The following is a 20,190-nucleotide window of genomic DNA, read 5'->3' as shown; positions in this document are numbered from 1 at the left end:
CTCCACAGCTCTAACTAGTATTTCTGTTGCTTTCCAGGTAGTATATCTGGCTACTATCCACCTTATTTGTGTATTTAGCTTTACATATAATGTTGTAGAGGTGCAAGCATTATCACCATATAACCGCCACTAAATACATTTATAAAAAGTAAGGAACATTTGACAGTTACCACATCCATAAGATATTCAGATTGCCATATCCCAGTGTAAACAAGGAGGGGGAAAAAAAAAAAATCAGACACTGTAGTGAAGCATACTAAAATGGTCATGGCACCTTAAACTGGTTGTGAGTCTAACTCTCACAGAGGTTCGTAACGCACAGATTCCATTGACTTGTAAGTTTATCCTTTTTAATTCAATGCATTTTCATGAATGCTAGACAGACTGATCTCATCTCCTTATACCAATTTTTCTGTGCCCTAAGCTTCTCACCATAATAGCGTTCCAGAGTGATATTGGATACACCAGCCCTCCTCAAAAGTTATTCTTGATTGCATTTTGCCAACTGGCCAACAAGGGATAATGAAATTCAACATGTAAGCATTCCCCCAAGAGCTGGAGAATTTCACATCTGTCATATATTTACTGTCCAAAAAGAAAGGCACTGTATTTGTGCAAGCACCAGGGCTCTGAGAAACAGGGCTGTCACCAGATGTTCCACAGCTGAGAGTCTGTGTAGCTTCAAGAAGTGAGGCTAATCAGTGCAGGCCCTAAGTAATTAAGTTACTGTGCTTTGCAGGAACTGCTGGCTGGTTAGAGGAGAAAGACCACAATTCAACACCCCAGTGCGAGAAAGGCAGAAAGAGCTCAGATATTATATAGGTGAATGGGGGACAGCCAAAATTACCAGGGCAAAGAATGTACAGGACAAAAGGGGAATCCACATCAAGCCAGACATCAAAATAGAGCAGTCCCACCTTCTGGGGCCTGCTAGGAAGATTTTGGCACCAGTGTCACAAATCACAGCACATAGCAAATAGTCTAAACCATTTGAGTTTCCACTAAACAGTATTCCCAACCTCGTTTTTAATTAAGTTCCCCAAGGACACTAAACAGAGACTATAGGCTCATCCATTTTGTGCCTCATCTCCTTCATTTTATTGTCCTCCACGTCTTTAATCTAAAGCTCCTGTGAATTCAGGTATGCATTATGAAACAAGGATTGTAGCTGTCAGGATGCAAGGACGTGCTTGCAGTGCCTCATGACAACTGTTCTGTGTCTGGAGAGGTAGAAGTGCTAAAGAAGCACCAAAACAACTTCTCATGAATAAGAGCTCATCAGCTCCCAAAATTTATGTCCAGGCCTGTTTTGTCATACAAAAGCATAAAGGTAAGCAAGTATTTTTTATAGTTGTCTGATATTGTAATACATGACTTTCATGCTCTTTTGTCATCAGGGCTCAGAAACTCTAAGGTGTCTGCTAATGATACAAATTCATTATGTATTTGGCATGAGGCCAAGAGGCCAATTTTTTTTTTGTTTCCAATCAAATTAAGGAAAACAACTAAACATTATTAGATTTTCTAGTCCTCAGAATTCCCACCGGGTTATACCTAATAGTAAGATTTTTAATTGCACGTGCCTATAAGATTACCAATTGCAATTACAGGTTGGATTTCATGTCATGACAAAGATATGAAGGCATGTCAAATGTTCCTTGCATTATTCCAAGTTTAGATAGATCATTTCTCTATAGGCTTATTTATATATACAGTATGAAAATATATACAGTATGAAAATTATATTTTAAGCACATACACACATTCATATATATATAAATACACACAGTCAAAAATAAAATCAAGTGGCCTGGATTTTCCTACAACTATTAAAAGCAGGCATTCTTCCTTAAAAACATACTACAAATTACATACACATAGGATTGAGCAGCAATGCTTGAGGTGATAAATAGAACTTGACCATGAATCGAATCTGTCTTTCAGAGTAGAGCTGTGCCTCCACTGGAGGAACAAAGGGGACACCTACTTGCAAGAACACCTGTCAGCCCCAGTGCCAGATGCCCCGCTCCAGCAGAGGAGCGGAGATGGTAGAGAAAGGGAGATGATGTCTTCTGAGAAACGCACGGCAAGCAACAGTTGGCAGGGTCACCACCAGCCCCTGGCTTTGTGGAGGACCACCCTGGCTTTCCCTGCCTGCAGAGACACTGCCACACGGGTTTGTTCATCCACATCTTGAACTGGAAAGGCGCTAAGTTCCCAGCTCCACTCCAACCTGACACAACCAGTGCAGCCAAACTGCCTTGCTTATAAACCAACACGCGCATTTCCCCTTCCACTCCGCTACAGAGAGAAGTGCTGCACAAGACTGACGTACGAAAGCCAGCTTCCTTTTGTCATCTGCTCTCCTGATACTAAATCAGCCCTTACTGTAGCCTCCAGCATCTCAGCAAATAGAAACAAAACACTGAATTAAAAATTCGAGACAAATCTTCAGCAGCAAGACCTCCACAGTGGAGAAAAAACTGAAAAAAAATTCTCATTTAAATCAGCAGCACAGATGAACTTCTAATTGCTCCTAGAAGAGCTTGCAGGGTATCAGTCTCCCAAGACAATAAGGACCACGTGCAACACTAGCTCTTAGGGTAGGGTAGCTGCCCACAGTCTAGTGAGCTCACTGCAAGCACTAATATTTGAGAGATTAGCCCAGGGTACAGCCCAGCTTTTCCCCACTGGCCTAAGCAAACCATATTCAAAGTGCATTTACATAGAACCGCCAACTTGCCATGGGATTTGGATCAGACCCCAACTCCTCAGTATTAAAATGCAATTTATGATTCAACATTCTGGAGATTTAAGAACAGGTGACAAATTAGACTGAGCTTCTAAAATCAGGCAGGCATCTCACTTTCTACATATTATGGTATAGGAGGGAGTAACAATAACCAAATTACCTATTTCTAGTCCTCATCTCTTCCTCTGCCCACTCTAACACACAAACTGTCTTGAGAAGGATGTTTAGTGTCCATGAATCTTACATAAAACCAATTTACACCTCAGGATGTATAGCAAGGCAGCCAACACTATCAGGCACTGCAGAAAGCAGCCCAACACAGCAAAGCATGAGGAAAAGATAAAAGTAGATCTTGCTCTGGCTACAATTCCTTGAGTTCATGGGGTGCATTCCATATTGCACTGTAACTAAAAACTAAAACCAGCCTAGGCCTACACTCTCTACAATGGGCAGATTGCAGCATCTGTGTGGTGTTGGCTAAAAACCCACTGCACATACCAGAGCTTGGAGCAGAATCATGACAGAACACGGATGGTCCTGCCAGGCACTCGGAGGGATATTCAGGGGAGGCTGCCCAGCACAAAACCATTTCATGAAATCAGGGAAATTCAAAGTAAGGAAAATCTTCTCTCTGACATGCTTTTTATTTCTTCCCTTACCAGAGCATCTTCCCCAGATGAGTTGCTCACTGAGCAGTAGAAAATGCCTTCCAAATTCAAATAAAACCACATTACCAAACATACCCAATTCAAGAAATCACAATCAGTAAAGGAAACGACTGAACAATAGTGAATATACCATGGGGTAATAAACATCAGACGGCTCTGGCATTCATTTAAAATGACTGTGGTGTTGATAAAATGGATTTTAGAGATTTCTTGTAGGGAATCAGCAGTTTTGTTTGCAATAAAGACCTTCTTGCTGTTTTCACTGTGCAAAGGATGCTCTTCCTCACAGGAAAACATCAGGTCTGCCCAGATCTTGTGGGAGTAGGTTAGCAGAAACTGAGGGAGAGGTGCAAGAATGAAGGTGGCCATAATTCATCCCCTCACTGTCACTCTTTTCTCATTTTAGCTTAAATTACTTCAAAATGCTCATCTTAAATGTATGAGGGAACTAGGGCCAGAAAACCCTCAAAAGTAATTATTTTTCTATGCAACTCCAATGGTTTAAGCTTAGCTGAAGTTACTACGAAAAGAAACAGAAATGACAATCCACTTGTGGGCATATTCACATCCAGAAGAGAGGTGCTACAGCTGCATGGGAAGGATAGGTATATCAAGCTTTTGCACTTAAAAAAAACCCTGGCCACTGCTGAAAAGGATGGCTCTGTCCTAGCATTATGCAGCTACTTTGTCTGTGAAGCTGTCTTCAGGTACTGCGCTTCTCCAAGTATTGGGGAATAGATGCATGACCTTATCCACCAAACCCCTTTACTCAACCCAGAACAGCAGGATCTCTCCAACCCCTGGTAGTTTACTGTCATCTTCACCACATAATAGCTTTATCTGGAAGAGTTTAGCATCAACAAAGTAGGTGGAATAAGCAATTAGTCAAATAAGTCTTCATTTTTCCACTGAGGTAATTATGCAATAGGTGAAAACAGAAGGAATGGGTGGGCAGTTATCTCCCCTATTCATCAGGATAAGGAAAGTGAAGCTGCTCACTTCTGCTCCTCTTTCTTTACTGCACCAGCCTTGTTCGACCTCGTCTTCCCCCAGACCAGTCACTTTGGAGTATCTTGCATGTCCAGGAAGACACAGGACAAGGTGTCTTCTCACATGTAGACAGCTGCAGATGTGAAAATATTCCTGGTGCTTCGTGGTACATCTGGATATTGGATAAGGGATGACTGTATCCATATCAGTCAGCTTTGATCCACTACAATTTTCAGTCCTAGTTGCTTGAGATTATTAACTCCAAAAGGATGTATAAAAAAAAGATTATTCTGATATGTTTATTCGGAAAAGTCAGGCAAGCTTTTTAATTTTATTTTTTTTTAAGTATCTAATGCCAAACCATAGTAATTGCATCACAAACACTTCCTGCTTACATGGAAAATCATCAGGGTTTTTCATTGGGATGCTATAATATTTTTAAGACCAATATACCCACCAGAGGTGAAATGGAGCCCTGGCGCCATCAATATCCTGATGAGATAGAAGTTGCTGAGAATACGAGTAAAACTTATTCAGTAGCTTCCTTTCTTGAAAGAACCTGCTTTTAATTGCTAGTCCTTACTTATTCCGTGCTTATCTATGACAAGGACTAGTCAGGAACAGGGCTATCTAACAGCTCTTACTAACCAGGGACTACTGCAGAAGAAACACAAATGGATCAGCGTCAATGAATAAACTCAACATCCTCCTGAATCCCAAGTGAAAGCCAGGCACTGCCTCAGAGAGCCTGTCATCACAACAAACGGTGTCCCAAACACATGGCTGGCTGCTTTTCACTCATATCTTTAAAAACAATTCATTGGGAAGAGGGTTGTGTCTTCATGAGCTTTGACTTTTGTCTTCAACAAAAAAGAAGAATATTAAAGCTTTGTAGAAAGACAGAGAGAAAGAAATATTGCAAAAGATTTTTAAGGCATTTATGGCCCTCTTGTTTTTCCTCTCCAGTACCACCCGAACTGTTTCCAGGTTGGCTTATTTTTCCCCAACACGCAGCAGAGCAGGCATACCAGCTTGGTCCCTCTGATGCTCTTCCAAACTGCTGCCAACAAACTGTCTTGTCTATTTGCTCAGCACTCACTAGGACCAAAACCAAATGCACTGGCCATAATAAGAGTATTTGATCTGTGCATTTTTATAGCTTGAACTGGAAGAAGATTGGAAGGTTCAAGACACTGGTTACAAGCTAAGGTTTCCAGATCAAATCAAGACTAGGTCAGAAACAAAGAAACCTAGTCATCTGACTTAGCAACTGCTTGGCAGCTGATACAAAATAAATAGTTAGAGTTAGGTCAGCTTTTTAGACAGCAGATGTCTGCACCACAACACCCATTCATTACTTACAGTTAATAACTACACAAATATAACTTTTCAGGATTCAACAAAACTCCTCATTGCCTAAAACTACTTACCACTCTTTGTGACAAGCTCCGAGTTGCACTTTTCAATTCTGTTTTTTAAGAGAGTAACTTTTCTTAAAGAAATTCACTAATAAAAACATTTTTATAATCACAGTAAAATATAATGGGAATTAAATTATGGTACAATAATTCACACCTGACTGCACAGAGGCCATTTGGCCTTCATCTTTGTGTCTGAATGTGCTGGGTGGGAATTACTACACTATAATTCACATGCTGTCACATCTTATGGCTTAATTAACACTTAAAATCAGAGTTAGTCACTAGAGATCAGAAATCAGTCTTGTCAGGAAATGGTTACGAATGGAAGAAGCATCAGAGGTCACAGGCCTGAAAGGTAACAACTTCCCCCTACTGCTGTGAGAGCAAGCACATTTTCTACTGCTGTAGTTCAGAAGGAGACTGACATGCCCTGCTGCTGTACAATGTATATATTAAGAATTATCAAATGGTTAGGGTTGGAAGGGACCTAAAAGATTATCTAGCTCCAACCCCCCTGCCAGGGTCAGGGACACCTTCCACTAGACCAGGCTGCTCAAAGCCCCATCCAACCTGGCCTTGAGCACTTTCAGGGATGGGGCATCCACAGCTTCTCTGGGCAAACTGTTCCTGTGCCTCACCACCATCACAATGAAGAGTTTCTTCCTAATATCTAACCTAACCCTACCCTCTTCCAATTTAAAGCCATTATCCCTTGTCTCATCACTACATGCCTTCGACCAAAGTCCCTCTGCAGCTTTCTTGAAGGCCTGCCTCCTTTAGGTACTAGAAGGCTGCTAGAAGAACTCTCTGGAGCCTTCTCCACACTAAGCAACTCCAGCTCTCTCAACCTGTCTTTGTAGGAGAGGTGCTCCAGCACTCTGAACGTGTCCATGGCCATTCTCTGGACTCACTCAGACAGGTCCATGTCCTTCTTGTGTTGGGGGCCCCAGATGGGGATGGATCCAATACTCCAGGTGTGGTCTCAGCAGAGTAGAGGGGCAGAATCACTTCCCTTGACCTGCTGCCCACACTGCTTTTGATACAGTCCAGGAAACAATTGCCTTCCTGGTCTGCAAGCCCACATTGCTGGATAACACCCAGCCTCTAATCCACCAACCCAACAGGGCTCCTCTCAATCCATTCTCCACACAGCCTGTATTTGTGCTTGCGATTGCCCCACCCCAGGAGCATCTTGCATTTGACTTTGTGGAACCTTATGATGTTCCCATGGCCCCTTTTCTCGTGCTTGTAAAGGTCCCTCTGGATGGCATTCCATCCTTTAGGCACATCAACGCATCATACAGCTTGGTGTGACCAAGAAACTTGTTGAGACTGCACTTGATCCCTTTGTCTATGCCACTAACGAAGACATTAAATAGCACTAGTCCCAGTATGGACCATTGAGGGTAAAAGATCTTGTTTCCCCTCTGTAGCAGGAAGGTGCTATGAGCAGACACACTTGCTAAAAACCAAAGGAAAAAAAAAAAAACCAAAAACCAACCAACCAACATTACCAGAAAATCACCTTAAAATCTCCCTCCTTATTTAGTGTGAAATTTAGTTGTGAAAGAAGTGGGTCCCCACACAGACCTCTGCGCTGCACAATGGCTTAAGCAAGAATTAAATAGCGTATAGTCTTAGCAAGGTTGAATTTCACCTTCTATCAGCTTATAGATTGGTCTGTCATCAGATGGGGAACTTAATACTGCAAATTTTAGTATATCGCTGCTAATGAAAGCACTACAGTATATACACAGAACAGCCACCCCCTTTTATCAGGAAAAGCCTTCCTCGATCACTTGTTCCACTACAGAAAAGGTGGCACGGCTGCAGGTAATACAAATTGCCAAGAATAGCAAACATTATAAATATTTCAAGGATGATTAATCTTTAAAACATTGAAGTTAGGTAGAAGCCTGGAAGTCAACTTGGCTATTTCACAACTAATAAAACATGTATCTTGTATTTCATTGTGACTATATAAAGAGTATTGTAGTAAAAGGCAATTATCCACCATTCACTAGCTAACATAACACTTGTACAAGTATAAAAGAAACACAGTATGTATTTTAAGCAGTGACAGTATTTCCACTGTATTAAAATAGTAGTGAGGCAAATGTTCAGCTCACATTAAACAGCACTCTGTCACCGAGGACCAGCTTGCTAGCATCATATATTCCCCCAAGATAGATAATGCTGCTTGCTTTAACAGAATCATTGTCACCAGGCAACTACCAGTGCTGTTCAGTAATAAATATTTCCAATGTTCCCACAGAAACTAGCTCGGCATCTGGACCTGCTAATGCCTAGAGAGCTCAGCTTGACCTTGGAGTACCATCTTTTCACAAAGATGCAGCCCCTCACCATGGTTGTCTCCCAGAAGCATTGCAAGGATGGTGCAGAAGCTCAGAGGGCGAGAACAGGACAGCACACGAAGCTCTCCTTCCTTGCAGCTACAATGACTTGAAAGGACTTCAAATTTAATTTCCTACTCTGCAAGTGATAAATTAGTTCAGCCCCATCTCAAACTAATTTTCATATAGAGAGACAAGATGGCATCTGTCCCTAAATGCAGGAAGGTCACTTTACAGCTATGCCACAAGTCTCCATAAATAAATTCTCAGAGACAATGAATCTTTTTTGGAAGTTTAGAATTGGGCCAGCAGCATCTGTAGTACTGCCAGTTTGGTGCTGTCAAGTATCAGCACTAGGCCTTAAGCTTCATAACAATACCAGGCTCCAGGACTTTATAGGCGTTGTCTGAACTAAAATCTATTTTGGCTTAAACTTCGCTCTATCTCCAAAAGTTATTTAAAAACTCTTGCAGAACCTGCAACTTTTCCTAGGATCAGACAACTTTTGCCTAGCCTATGCCAGCTGCAATAGCAAAACTTCTTTAATGTCAGATTGTGCTGATTTTGGCTGGAATAGAGCTAATTTTTTCCTAATAGTTGGTACAGTGCTGTGCTGTGTTGCGGATTCAGTATGAAAATACAAAATCATATTCACACACAAGGCTGAAGGGAAGTAAGCAAATGTCCGTATGGTGCTTAGTTACCATCCAGGCTTAAATCAGGATACCTATTGTTTGTCCTGTAATTTCAGCCAGGTTTTGCTTACATTAGTGCTTAACTTGTTCTGACTTCAGTTTGGCTTAGCTTTGGCCAAGTGTGTGCTTCTAACCCAAAAATCATACTGTATATCAAGAAAAAGATTAAGAAATCTAAGTAGTCACAACATTGACTAACTAACCCCATGGATTATCAGGGGTGAACAGTGTGCAAGCCATTAACAAATGGCTTTTTTAAGTTAAAACTTAAAAAATAACCCCAAGCAGCTTCAAGACCAGGAAGAACCAAGCCCAACAACTGACACCACACTTTGTTCAAGAAGGAACCAAGATGCAGAAAGCTCACTCTCATGATACAACTACAAGTCAAGAGCTTAGCAGCAGAGGAAACAAGCAGATTGCAATGCCTGTTGATTTTATTGCATTTGTAACAATCTCCAACAGAAACCGGGCAATTTAGATTATTGCTTTATAGTCGGAGTAATAATAGGTGGTTGTTCATTTTTTGATTATACTATTAAAAGAAGTAGGATAACAACAAAAAACTCATTCTTCATTGCCTATTGTGAGATTATGCACACGACACAATCCTTAAAAAATAATTTTCACATGAAGAATAATAAAGCAATCTGATAGGATGATAAAGACCTTCGCATACAACAGGCCTTCAGCTCTTTTCCAGAGCCTAAAATAAGCTACTTCTTTGGAGACGTGCAAAATTTCAGCCCACAGCTATCACTGTGGTATCCTTCCTATCCTGCCCTTAACAGCATGCAGCACTGAATCCTTTTATTTCTATTATTACTTTTGTCCAGCAGTCTGGAAGTCTTAAATCTCAACTCTCAGTCACACATAAGCATGACAGCAATGTGACAGAGCAGGTGTACATCTCTCCAGGCTTGCAAACTGAGCTGCTGCCTGTCATGTCCATCCCATTTCAAGTGAACTTTGACAGTGTTCATTTCTGGGTAAAGAGAAATCTGCTTTGTTTGGGGTCAAGGGGAGGAAGGCTGAGGAGGATGAGAACAGCTGCTCATTCTAGAAAACGCCTCCGGGAAATCCACCTGCTACAGGGAAGAGGATCAGTTTGCTCAGGTGTACAAGGGGGTAACACAAGCCAAGGAGCACTCTGAAGGTCCAGACCTTCAGATGCTTTGGGAAAAGCTTCCAAAAGGGTCAAAAAGAAGGCAGGGGTACAAAAGCCCTGTCCATAGCAGAGGCCTTGCAAGGGATGAAAAAGACTTTGCTTTTGCTGTTGTTGCTGACGGTTTTATTTTATTCCCTGGTACTGTTGCTTTCTATCTTGGCTAATTCTCTGATTTTGTGTAACATATTCAGTTTTATGGAACAGATGGTTTTACAGGCTTTGCTGTAGCTTAGAAGAGAGGATAGCTTTTGGGGGGCTTCCACACTCCTCCAGGTTGTGTCATATATGCAAGTTGTACGCTATTTTCCATTCAAGTCAAAGGCAACAGTAAAGAAAGCATCCACTACTCAAATCTGCTATCATCTCTGCTATTTCACATGGTTTAAAATTTTTGTGAGCTATGATCCAAAGCAGTCTGAGCAAAACACTAGACAGTACCGTGCCTGTGCAGTTAGGATACAGCAGATTAACATCATCACTGAGGAACTGCAAGGGCTCATGACTTTTTCCCCTTTTATGATTTCTACAGCTTATCAACAAGATGACATTGTACCAGGGCAGTATTCTGGAAGATTACTTTTCATCTTGCAGATCACTGAAGTATGCACCCTTTGACTCCACACCTGTCATCATGGCCACATCACACACACAATATACTCCAAGAAATGAGATAGCTAAAATTAAAAAAAAAAAAGCCCCCTCAAAAAAAAGAAACCACCAAAACAACACCACCACCTCTCCAATTTATGAGATCACTGGTCTAAGAAATCTGTCTATAATGCAGCTACCACTACAGATGAAGAGGCCATGTCAGGAAACTCAAAAAGAGAATGAGATGCAGCAAGGTCAGTTTGAAAAAGTAGTCTGTATCAATTCCAGCAATCACTACAGGACAGGAATCATTCCAGATCATGAAACAGGAACTCAAATGCTTTGTGTCCTGTTAAACATAAATTATGAATGCTTTCTGCATGCAGTGAAAAGGGATTACTAAAAGGGGAAATAAAAAACCAAAAAAAAAGCAGGGATTAACTGGACTATTTTTATAAGGAAGGTGAGGCTGTGGCATCTGTTTAAACACAAATATACTGTCTTCAGGCTAGCAAAAAAACTCTGCATTGATACCAGTTTGTCATTCGCCTTAGACAGCCTCTTGCAGGCACTTGCAGGGAGGGAGACAACAAGGGAGAGCACCTGAAAGCATCAGATATTCAGTCTCTGATTTCAAAGCCTTGGAAGCCCCATTGGATTGTTCAATACAACCTTCAATGGAACTTTTGAGTTTTACGTGCACGTCCTTCCACGCAGGGGACTGGAGGGGTTTGACTGCCTAGTGCTAGCTGATAGCAAATGTACTCAAACATCACACAGCTAAACCTTCTCCCCTTGTTTAGGTACAGGAGTGCATCACTCTCTAACAACCGTGCTCAGTATCTGCTTCCCCCAAGAAAGCAACATGCCAAAGTTCTGAGGTGGAAGCTGCATGCTGGCCACTCTTAGAAATCAAAACAGGGAGAATCAAAACAAGTTCTTCAGCTCAGACCAAAGGTCTTCATTCTCCACTGTTCAAAGGCAGCTGTGAGCCTCTACTGTACTTTCACTGGCAATTTATAGGGATCAGATAACATGTGTGTGTTGGGTAGATGTGGATGGTCAGATTTACCACCACTGACTGCTACAACAACCACGGCAAACACCCTGTACCTTTAGTCTGTAGAAGAACATAATGGATAGAAATATTTCCAGGCACCTAGTTTCTGCATCTCTGGCATTTGCTCATCTGTAGCATAATATGGCTCCCAGGATACTTCTGACATTTTCATTTACTGTGACTATCAGGCAGGACTTTCCAGCTACAGTGGCACTGAGAATTTAAAACAGAACTGCCAGAGGCATATTTAAATTGTTAATTGCTTTAACTGTTAATACTGCTTAATTATAAAGATTTACAAAACATTTACCATTTAACTTTTCTGGAGAGGAATGGAGAGCACCTTACCTAATGGCTCTTTTATTCCACCCCAATTGGTCAACTCAGTTTAAATATTCATTCTAATTTTCAAGTCAGTGAAGAGTTTTGCTTGCAGAATGATAGTACAGATAACCTTTGTGCCCAAAGGTGTTATATAAGCAGACAGGCTGTGCTCTATAGATATGTTCTGCTAATTACACATATTTCATTTTTTAATCCCCTTCTCTGCTGTAAAATTGTACTCTTTGTCTTACCACATACACAAAGGATCAGTTTGTAAAGCACAAGAAGTCTGATGCGTATTTTAAAAGCAGGGGCCCATAGCTTACATACAGGGAGTCATGTTATTTACAAACACACTTCCACTGACCTGTAATTAAAATGAGATCCTTGGTGGAGTTCACTTTCCATTTAGGCATCTGGAAAATCAGGTAGCCAGATTTTCTAAAGCTCTGCTCTGAGCATTTAGTAACCATCACCACTAACAGGAGCTCCTGAACCTTTCAAGCACTTGTGAAACCTGGCAGCTTACTTCTGGGGCTTACATTTGGGTTTCTCATATGAAAAGAACCCAACCCCAGACCTCAAAATCTTACTTCAAAGAATTACATGTGTCAGATTTCACTTAACAGTTTTCTGGTTAATAAAAAGACTGATTTTTTTTCCTCCTAGAGGTCTGTATTGGGTTTGCATAGCCAAATTTCAGGGGGCTGGGTGAGAGTTACATGGGTTGCTTCTTTGAGAAGTTGCTTGAAGCTTCCCTATGTCTGACACAGGCAATGCCAGCTGGCTCCAGGATGAACCTGCCACTGGCCAAAGCCAAGTCCATCAACAACTGTGGTACCACCCCTGGGATAACATATTTAAGATGGGGAAAAGTTGCTGCTACTTGAGAGAAACAGCTCTGCAGACACAGAGGTCAGCAAAGGAGGGGTAGGAGGTGCTCCAGGCACCAGAGCAGAGATTCAGATTCCCCTGCAGCCCATGGTGAAGACAACAGTGAAGCAGCCTGTCCCCCTGCAGCTCAAGAAGGTCCACAATGGAGCAGAGACCCACCTGCAACCAGTGGAGGAGTCTGTGACCCTATGGAGAGCCCAGACTGGGCCATGCTGTGGCCCTGAGGAGAGAGGAACCCACTCTGGAGCAGGTGTGCTGGCAGGACTTGTGACCCTGGGGAGGAACCCCGTGCTGGAGCAAGGGAAAAGCATGAGGGGTCCTCACTCTGAGGAAGAAGGAGCAGTAGAAACAAGGTGTGATCAACTGAACACAATTTCCATTTCCCTGTCCCCCTGCACTGCTTATGGGGAGGAGGTAGAAACAACTGGGAGTAAGTTCAGTTCAGGAAGAAGGGAGGGGTGGGAGGTATTTTTAAGATTTGTTATTATTTCTCATTAACCTACTCCGATCTGATTGGTAATAAATCAGTTCTTCCCCAAGTTGAGTCTGTTTTACTTTTGATGGTAATTGCTGAGGGATCTCTCCCTGTCCTTATCCCAACCAACAAGCCTTTCATCGTATTTTCTCCCCTGTCCAACTTGAGGAGCGGAGTGATAGAGCAGCTTTAGTGGTCACCTGGCATCCAGCCAGGGTCAGCCCACCACAAGCTCATCCATCCCCACAGCAGAGCATCTGTGCCTGATGCTATTCCCGCAGTTCCCAGCTGCAGCCTGGCTGTGCAGCGTGGTGCTCTACACTGCTGGGTGGGTTACACAGTGTGCCAGGCTAAAGCAACACTCTTGGTTGAGGTTCTTTTTGGTGCAGAGTCACTGAGCCTATGGGAGCCTCAGTCTTTCAGCAGAGCACAGACATATCCACTGCAGTGCATGAAATCACAGCCCAACATGACGGTGAGTAAAATCCCACCCTGGAGCTGTGGCTAAAGCAGGACATGCAGCCCCTTCACTGAGCAGTATTCACAGAAAGGAAATTCATTTCCATGCAGAAGCCAGGAGAGACAATCTCAGTGACACACAGCCAATAGAGCAGGCTTAGGCATGGAGGAAGACAATCTGCCTTAACGTAGCAGCTAAACTCAGTAACAGAAATCTTTATGTGTCAGAGTTCTTTGTTTCAGTACTTAACTAGTCATAATGTAGCCTGGGAATTCAAAGACCTGAGGTGGAAGCAGAGAGAGAGAAATCAACATCCTGGAAAAAACCCACACCATTAGGAAAAGACAGACAAAATCCTTGCTATTTTCTCTTCTCTCTTCCCTTCCCACAGGCAAATTTACACCACCTCTCACTCACCATGGGCTATCGGTGTTAAGAGCATTGTGAAGAACAGCAGCTGTGATGACCACATGACTGTGAAGGAGAGCTTGAAAGTATCCCAGCAAACAAGGGTTCAAACAAAAAGGTGAGAGTCCTCCTGTACTTGCTTCCAACACTTCAACTGTTGGCCTTCAATTCACATCCAAAAATGGGAAAAAAAACAATCAAAAATAATAGTAATAAAAAAATCCCACAGCCAGTATCCAGAGTCTGAGACCTACAAATGAGAAAGGAAAAAAAATGCAGTTAGTAAAACAACAAGATAGGTGTTTTCAATCAAGTCTTGCTGTGTTTCTTTGCTGCCAGCAGCTGTAAAGGCAAATGTGTCTTCCCCCCTTCCTGGCCCTTCAGACACACGCACACTCCTACATAAAATACGAATTAAAACTTATCCCTGTGCAGAGAGACAGTTTATGCATCTGCTTCCTCTCTCAAACAGTTTTGAACAACAATGCCCACAGATCTAGACAGTCCACAGGCTTTGAAAGCTGACTAGAAAAAACAATTCCATACACATTACATCTTAGTGTAAGTACATGGGACTTTTAATACAGGGGAGGGGGGAGCAAAGAATAAATGCAAGCTCCCGGAAGAGCACAAAGTCACCAAACTGCCAACAAGACAGGTTGCTTCATCACTCAGTCTAGGCCATTCCTGTGAGCACACATGGGAAGCACAGTGCTTTAGGAGAAAATCCAACTCAGAGCTGCGACAGAGCTGCAGTCCCTGGCATGCCTCCCCTTTCCCTCGAAACTGAAAACTTTTTTCAATATATGAAACACAGGCACATCAACTCAGCTAGTCCCAATGTAGGGAGTAAGACACCCAAACAACAATCTTAGGCTTCGGCTTTCTCTTTAGCCTCCCACACAGTATGTAATGCAGGTGGACACGCTGGCCAAGAATTATCTATGCAAACATCTGCTATATGTCCTGAACGAGTCAGGCAGAAACTGAGCCCAGCACTTCCCCAGGTACCTGGGCACTGCACTATTCTGCTAAGACCTTTCACTCTTTTTTGAATTTCTCTCATGCCTCTGCTGCAGAGGCTGACAACAAGATACCAGGCAGTGGGACTAGTAATATGGTTTGGGAGCATTTCCACTGATATGGCTCTTTTCGTTTGAGGCATCCTGTGTGGCTTTTAATCACTGAATCTGGACCAGGCTTTAAACCCGAATAGAGCCTAAAGTCACCCTTATTCTCTAACAAGCCACTTTCTAGTCACTGGCAGTGACTCGCTCCTAGTCAAGCTCTGCAGTTATTTACTGTGGAATTAAAAATAATGGTCTCGTCCATCCCACACACTTACAGGAAAGCACAGGGAAATCTGAATCCATGCTTGAATAAAAACATTCACTCATTTAACTGGAGAACGTATTCCAGCTTTCCATCATTTTAATCTCTCAAGAAGGGTCTAGATGGCCACAGTGACTCAAACTTGGCAGGAAAAAAACAACTATACAGACTTAAACTACGGCATCAGTTTGAGACTTAGCTCCCCACTGACTTTGAAATGATGAGGAAGTATGAGGAATTGAAAAGTACTTTACGTATCTGTTTTGAACTCCTTAGACTGCAGTCTTCACAGCACTGGTCTAATTAAAAGTCTCTCGAAAAATCTCTGATCAACAGAAGTTATTCTTCTCTGAGCAAAGAAGCTGTTTTTGCCAACTTCTGTTCTTGCCCAAAACCCAGTCTGAGCCAAAAACAGTATGAAAAAACTGTGCTGCATGCCACTGTGATGTGGGTATATTTCTGGAAGTTTGGCATGACAAAGTGGCCTTTGTTTTGCTTCCTATCTTTACTGATCAACTAAATCAAACCCCACATTGTTTAGAACTAAAGTCTATAAAGAAGCTGTTTTGAGGGTTTTTTTAATAAATATATCTTTCAGTGCCAAGATTTTATGCTCCCACTCTACTCTCCTCCCCAGTCTGTCCCGGCAATTTGTTCACTCAAATGTATCATTTAGTTTCTGTAGCTTTTTCTCATCTCTGTAACCGGGGTGACTAAAAAGCCCAAGGTCAATCTGCAGTCAAGTGGCTTCTTCATAGACATCCTTGAAATTAAGACTTTGCTGGAGCTGGGACTAATCAAAATGGTCACTGATAATATTTAAAGTCTGTTATTCAAACGGGGACAAGCCTCATGAATATTTTAAACTGTACATTTTAAACAGTGATCAAGTTTTCCATTTATATTTTAGTAGGCTACCAGCACACAAGCTACACCACTGACCATTATTTATGCATACTTTTTCTACAGCATCCTCTGAAAAGTTTTAAGAGTAAGAAGCTTTTTGTGCTACAAAATTTGAAAAGGCATACAGAGATGAGCAAAAGCTATCCAAGCTCAGGTACACTTCCCTAGAGCAAAAGCTCAGTCAGGCAGTGATGGAGTAAAGGTTTGTTTTCTGATTTTAATTTGTTTAAGCTGAATCAGTTCTGAATAATCTAAGTCTGTTAGAAAGAGATAACATTATGGTGCAGTAAAAGGGGTTTGGGTGTAAACTGACAAAGTCACAAATTAATTAGGCTCCCTATCCCAGAGAAGGGATAATTGTCAACAAAATATTTACACAGTGGCCTTTAAAATTGTTTTTATCTGTCTCTATATACCTTCATAATAGGATTCATGGATTTTTTTTTTCTATTATCTCATGGGCTGGGGCTGAATGAGAAAGAGGATTCACTTGCCCTCTGCAAAGTCCAAGCAAAGTCTAATTTTTGGGAACTAATGTCTTGGAACCACCGGAACTACAAATAAACATTTTATCCTACTGGAAAGTACATTATTGAGTCACAAAGCTCCCGTGCAAAAGAGACAAAGGGACTTGCTCAGCATTATGCACCATTTACTCCAGTCATAAATCTGGTCCAGTATTCTCTGTCCTACCATCCTTCCTGCCAGAGGAGAATACGCCAGAGATGTGGTCTGCCAGGTGGTGTCTGCACACCCTGGCTGGCACAACCTTGCCCTTAAGCCTGCTTCTACAAAGAGTTCAATCCCTTAGGTTTAAACTCATGCACATATATTAACAAATACACAATGTGTCTGGAGACATGCCAATTGTGTTTAACAACACAGGGCACCACTATATTAACCAAATACATTGTAGCGCTACAAAATTCTGGGGGGGTTTGTATTTCATGTAATCAAATAATCACAGTGTGTTTGTGAACCGGATATCTGCAGGGGAACAGCTAGACAGGAAATGACTGAAACAACCCTTTTCCTTAGTGGTCACTCAGCCCCTCTCAAGCAGCCGTATAAGATGCAGAAAGAGGCTCGCAAAACAAAATTCACTTCATCTTTGGATTACCTCCAGGTAAAGTGCAGCCAAAGAGAGAAACTAGAGCACATATCTGTGAACTGTTCAGTGCAGAGTGTTACATTTATTGATGCAAGAAAGGCATACACTATCACAGTGAAAAATTTAAGGGCTACACTTGACCTAAGGGGTTTGGAGTTTAACCACAAAGACGATGCAGCCTGCATTGATTTAAAAGAAAGTTCTTCTGCTCACTGACCTTTATACCCATAAGGCTGCTCCTGACACCTTCACAGTCTGATCTCTTGCATCACCCAAACCAGAATTGCATGCTGGCAGTTCCCAAAAATCCTACTCAAAGTGTTACTGACAGAACAGGAGAAAGCCAAAGGAAACTAAGGCCTCATGGTGAAGAGATGAGCAGTGAAGTATTCATCAAGGCGTTGCTCATAAAAGAGCATTATAGATACACTGACAAACTCAACATCTACCCAAGTCTGTTCTTCAGCAGTTGATGTCAAGCAGCACATGGAGCATTTTCTGAGCTCATCTGTCGAGAGTCTACAGGGAGGGTGAAAAAGAAAATTAAACCAGTTCATGTGGTGAGTGAACAGATAGGCTGAATTCAAAGCAGAATTCAGTGCAGCGCAAGCCAAGCAGGTCAGAAACCCATTCAATTACTGCCTTCTTCCAAACACGAGCATTTACACCTGCACAAAGCTGGACACAACCCTTCTCATATGGCAAAAAGCTACCAGCCTTCCTCAGCTAACCAGCATTTTCTAGGCAGTTGGGGTACAGGAGGGCCGAGAGTGTTTTACAAGGGGGCTCATTAGCAAAAGCCTGATAGAAATGCCCTGTTTTTCTTATCCAGTTTTACTTGAAGTAATTTTCTTCCTACCCCTGAAAACACGCATAGTAAAACTAGCTTCAACAAATCAGTGACGCAAGAACTACTTTATATTTCCTAACACAAAAGATTCCTGCACTTATCTTCTCCTTTGGCAGAAGTCACCTACCAAGTAGAAAATAAATGTGATGTTTCAAACAAATACTGATTAAATTCACTATTCCAACAGGAAAAGTTTGGAAGTAATTAAACTCTTTGAAGCTGATGGACCAAGCTGGAATCATGGATGTAATCCTCCATTCTCAGCATCTGCCACTTGAGACAATTCATTCCAGGCAACATTTTCAGAATTTAACCAAGAGAGGGAAGAAAAATAACCCCAGTAAGAAAAACTATAACATGCAATCTCTGTAAAATTAAACTAACTGCAATTTAATGTTAGAAAACTTCTTTAACTAAGAGAATGAACTGTATTTCCACTCTCATTATGAATGTCTAAACAAAAGAATTACTGCAATACATTTGGCCATAAGTTGTTTGCAAAACACATTTTAATTGTTTATTTGTACTTAAAAAAAGAAAAGACTTCATTAAAAAAGGTAAGTTGTACTCCTCCAACCTCCTTCCACCTTTACCCTGTCAGGTACTCAGGGTTTGGCTCCCTGGTCACTTTGCGATGGCAGCAACACAACCTGCCACGTAAAAGGTCACACAGACGTTACTGACTGTATAACACAAGGGGAGCAGGGCAGGAGCAGGCTGCAATCCTGGCATTTCAATGGAACCACATGCACTTGCACTCATAGTCACTCACTGAAGTTACTGCTACAGGGACATGGTTATTTATGGACAGATTTTTTCCCGTGAGCATTTTCAAAAAGCCCAGAATGTGTTTCTGAGACACAAACTGAATTGTCTGTAGACTTTCATTCGTGTCTGCATTTAGCCCAGGAGAATATTCATACTATGCCACAAGTACTTATAAACTCAGAGTTCTCACCAAGTTCAGAAAAACAAGCTTTTTTCCCCTCAAAATATGAAGCAGCAGCCACAGCTTTTGGCTCTTTATTTCAGGTTTTAAGTTTGCCAGATGTGAGGAGGCTTTGTGAGAGACCCAGTGAGCTCTCTCACAGACAGGATTCACCAACCTGTGTTTCAACATGCACACATCTATGTCTTCCTGTACTGCAGATCCTGTTCCTGCTCTTTTTCATGTCTCTGTTGGGGCAGTGAACTCAGAAGGAAGCTCCTCAACACACTCACCCCATATGTACAAAATGACATAATATTTTTAAGTCCCTACTTCCAAGCACTTTAATCTGTATTTCACCTAATTGTCATTCCTGTATATTAACATTCATTTCATCCATACTGTTTAAAAGCCTAAAACCATTCTGCCCTTTACTCCTCCTTTATAGCTGATGCAGCACTCTGAAAAGTAATTTTTAAAACCTTAAAAGCCAGCAACAGTGACGGCAAAGCCTAATAAGTTTGTGTTTACCCTACATTCTCCAGTATCACTGCAGTGCTACTCACGCCTCCCTGAGGGGAGCGGTCAAGGCAGTAAGGAATCACTATCAGCTCAAACCAAGCCACATCAACCACCTGTTTAGGCTATAATTCAAAGTGACAAAGAGCTCTTTAGATGTTCTGTGGGATTTGCTGCAAAATAACTCAAGTGTTAACTGAGTTACTTCATTTCAGATTAATCAAGCCTTTGATAAGAGCACACACAAATACAGACCAGCCAAATATAGTAGCTTTTTTTTTCTT

General features: G+C 41.8%; 1 protein-coding gene across 26 annotated transcripts in view; it reads right to left on the bottom strand.

The window, feature by feature from the left end:
* The window catches only part of ADGRL3 (adhesion G protein-coupled receptor L3), a 511,112-nt gene that overhangs the window by 315,467 nt on the left and 175,455 nt on the right, over positions 1 to 20,190 (bottom strand). For all 26 annotated transcript variants that reach the window (XM_064651850.1, XM_064651835.1, XM_064651848.1 and 23 more), the window contains one exon: positions 14,270 to 14,510. In XM_064651850.1, the coding sequence (XP_064507920.1) occupies positions 14,270 to 14,324 (55 nt within the window). In that variant the 5' untranslated portion in view covers positions 14,325 to 14,510. The remainder of the gene's footprint in view (positions 1 to 14,269; positions 14,511 to 20,190) is intronic.

The sequence above is a fragment of the Pseudopipra pipra genome, chromosome 4, assembly GCF_036250125.1.
Source record: "Pseudopipra pipra isolate bDixPip1 chromosome 4, bDixPip1.hap1, whole genome shotgun sequence".
Taxonomy (NCBI): Eukaryota; Metazoa; Chordata; class Aves; order Passeriformes; family Pipridae; genus Pseudopipra; species Pseudopipra pipra.
Note: the sequence above shows the minus strand (reverse complement) of the source record. Positions and strands in the feature narration are given on the sequence as shown.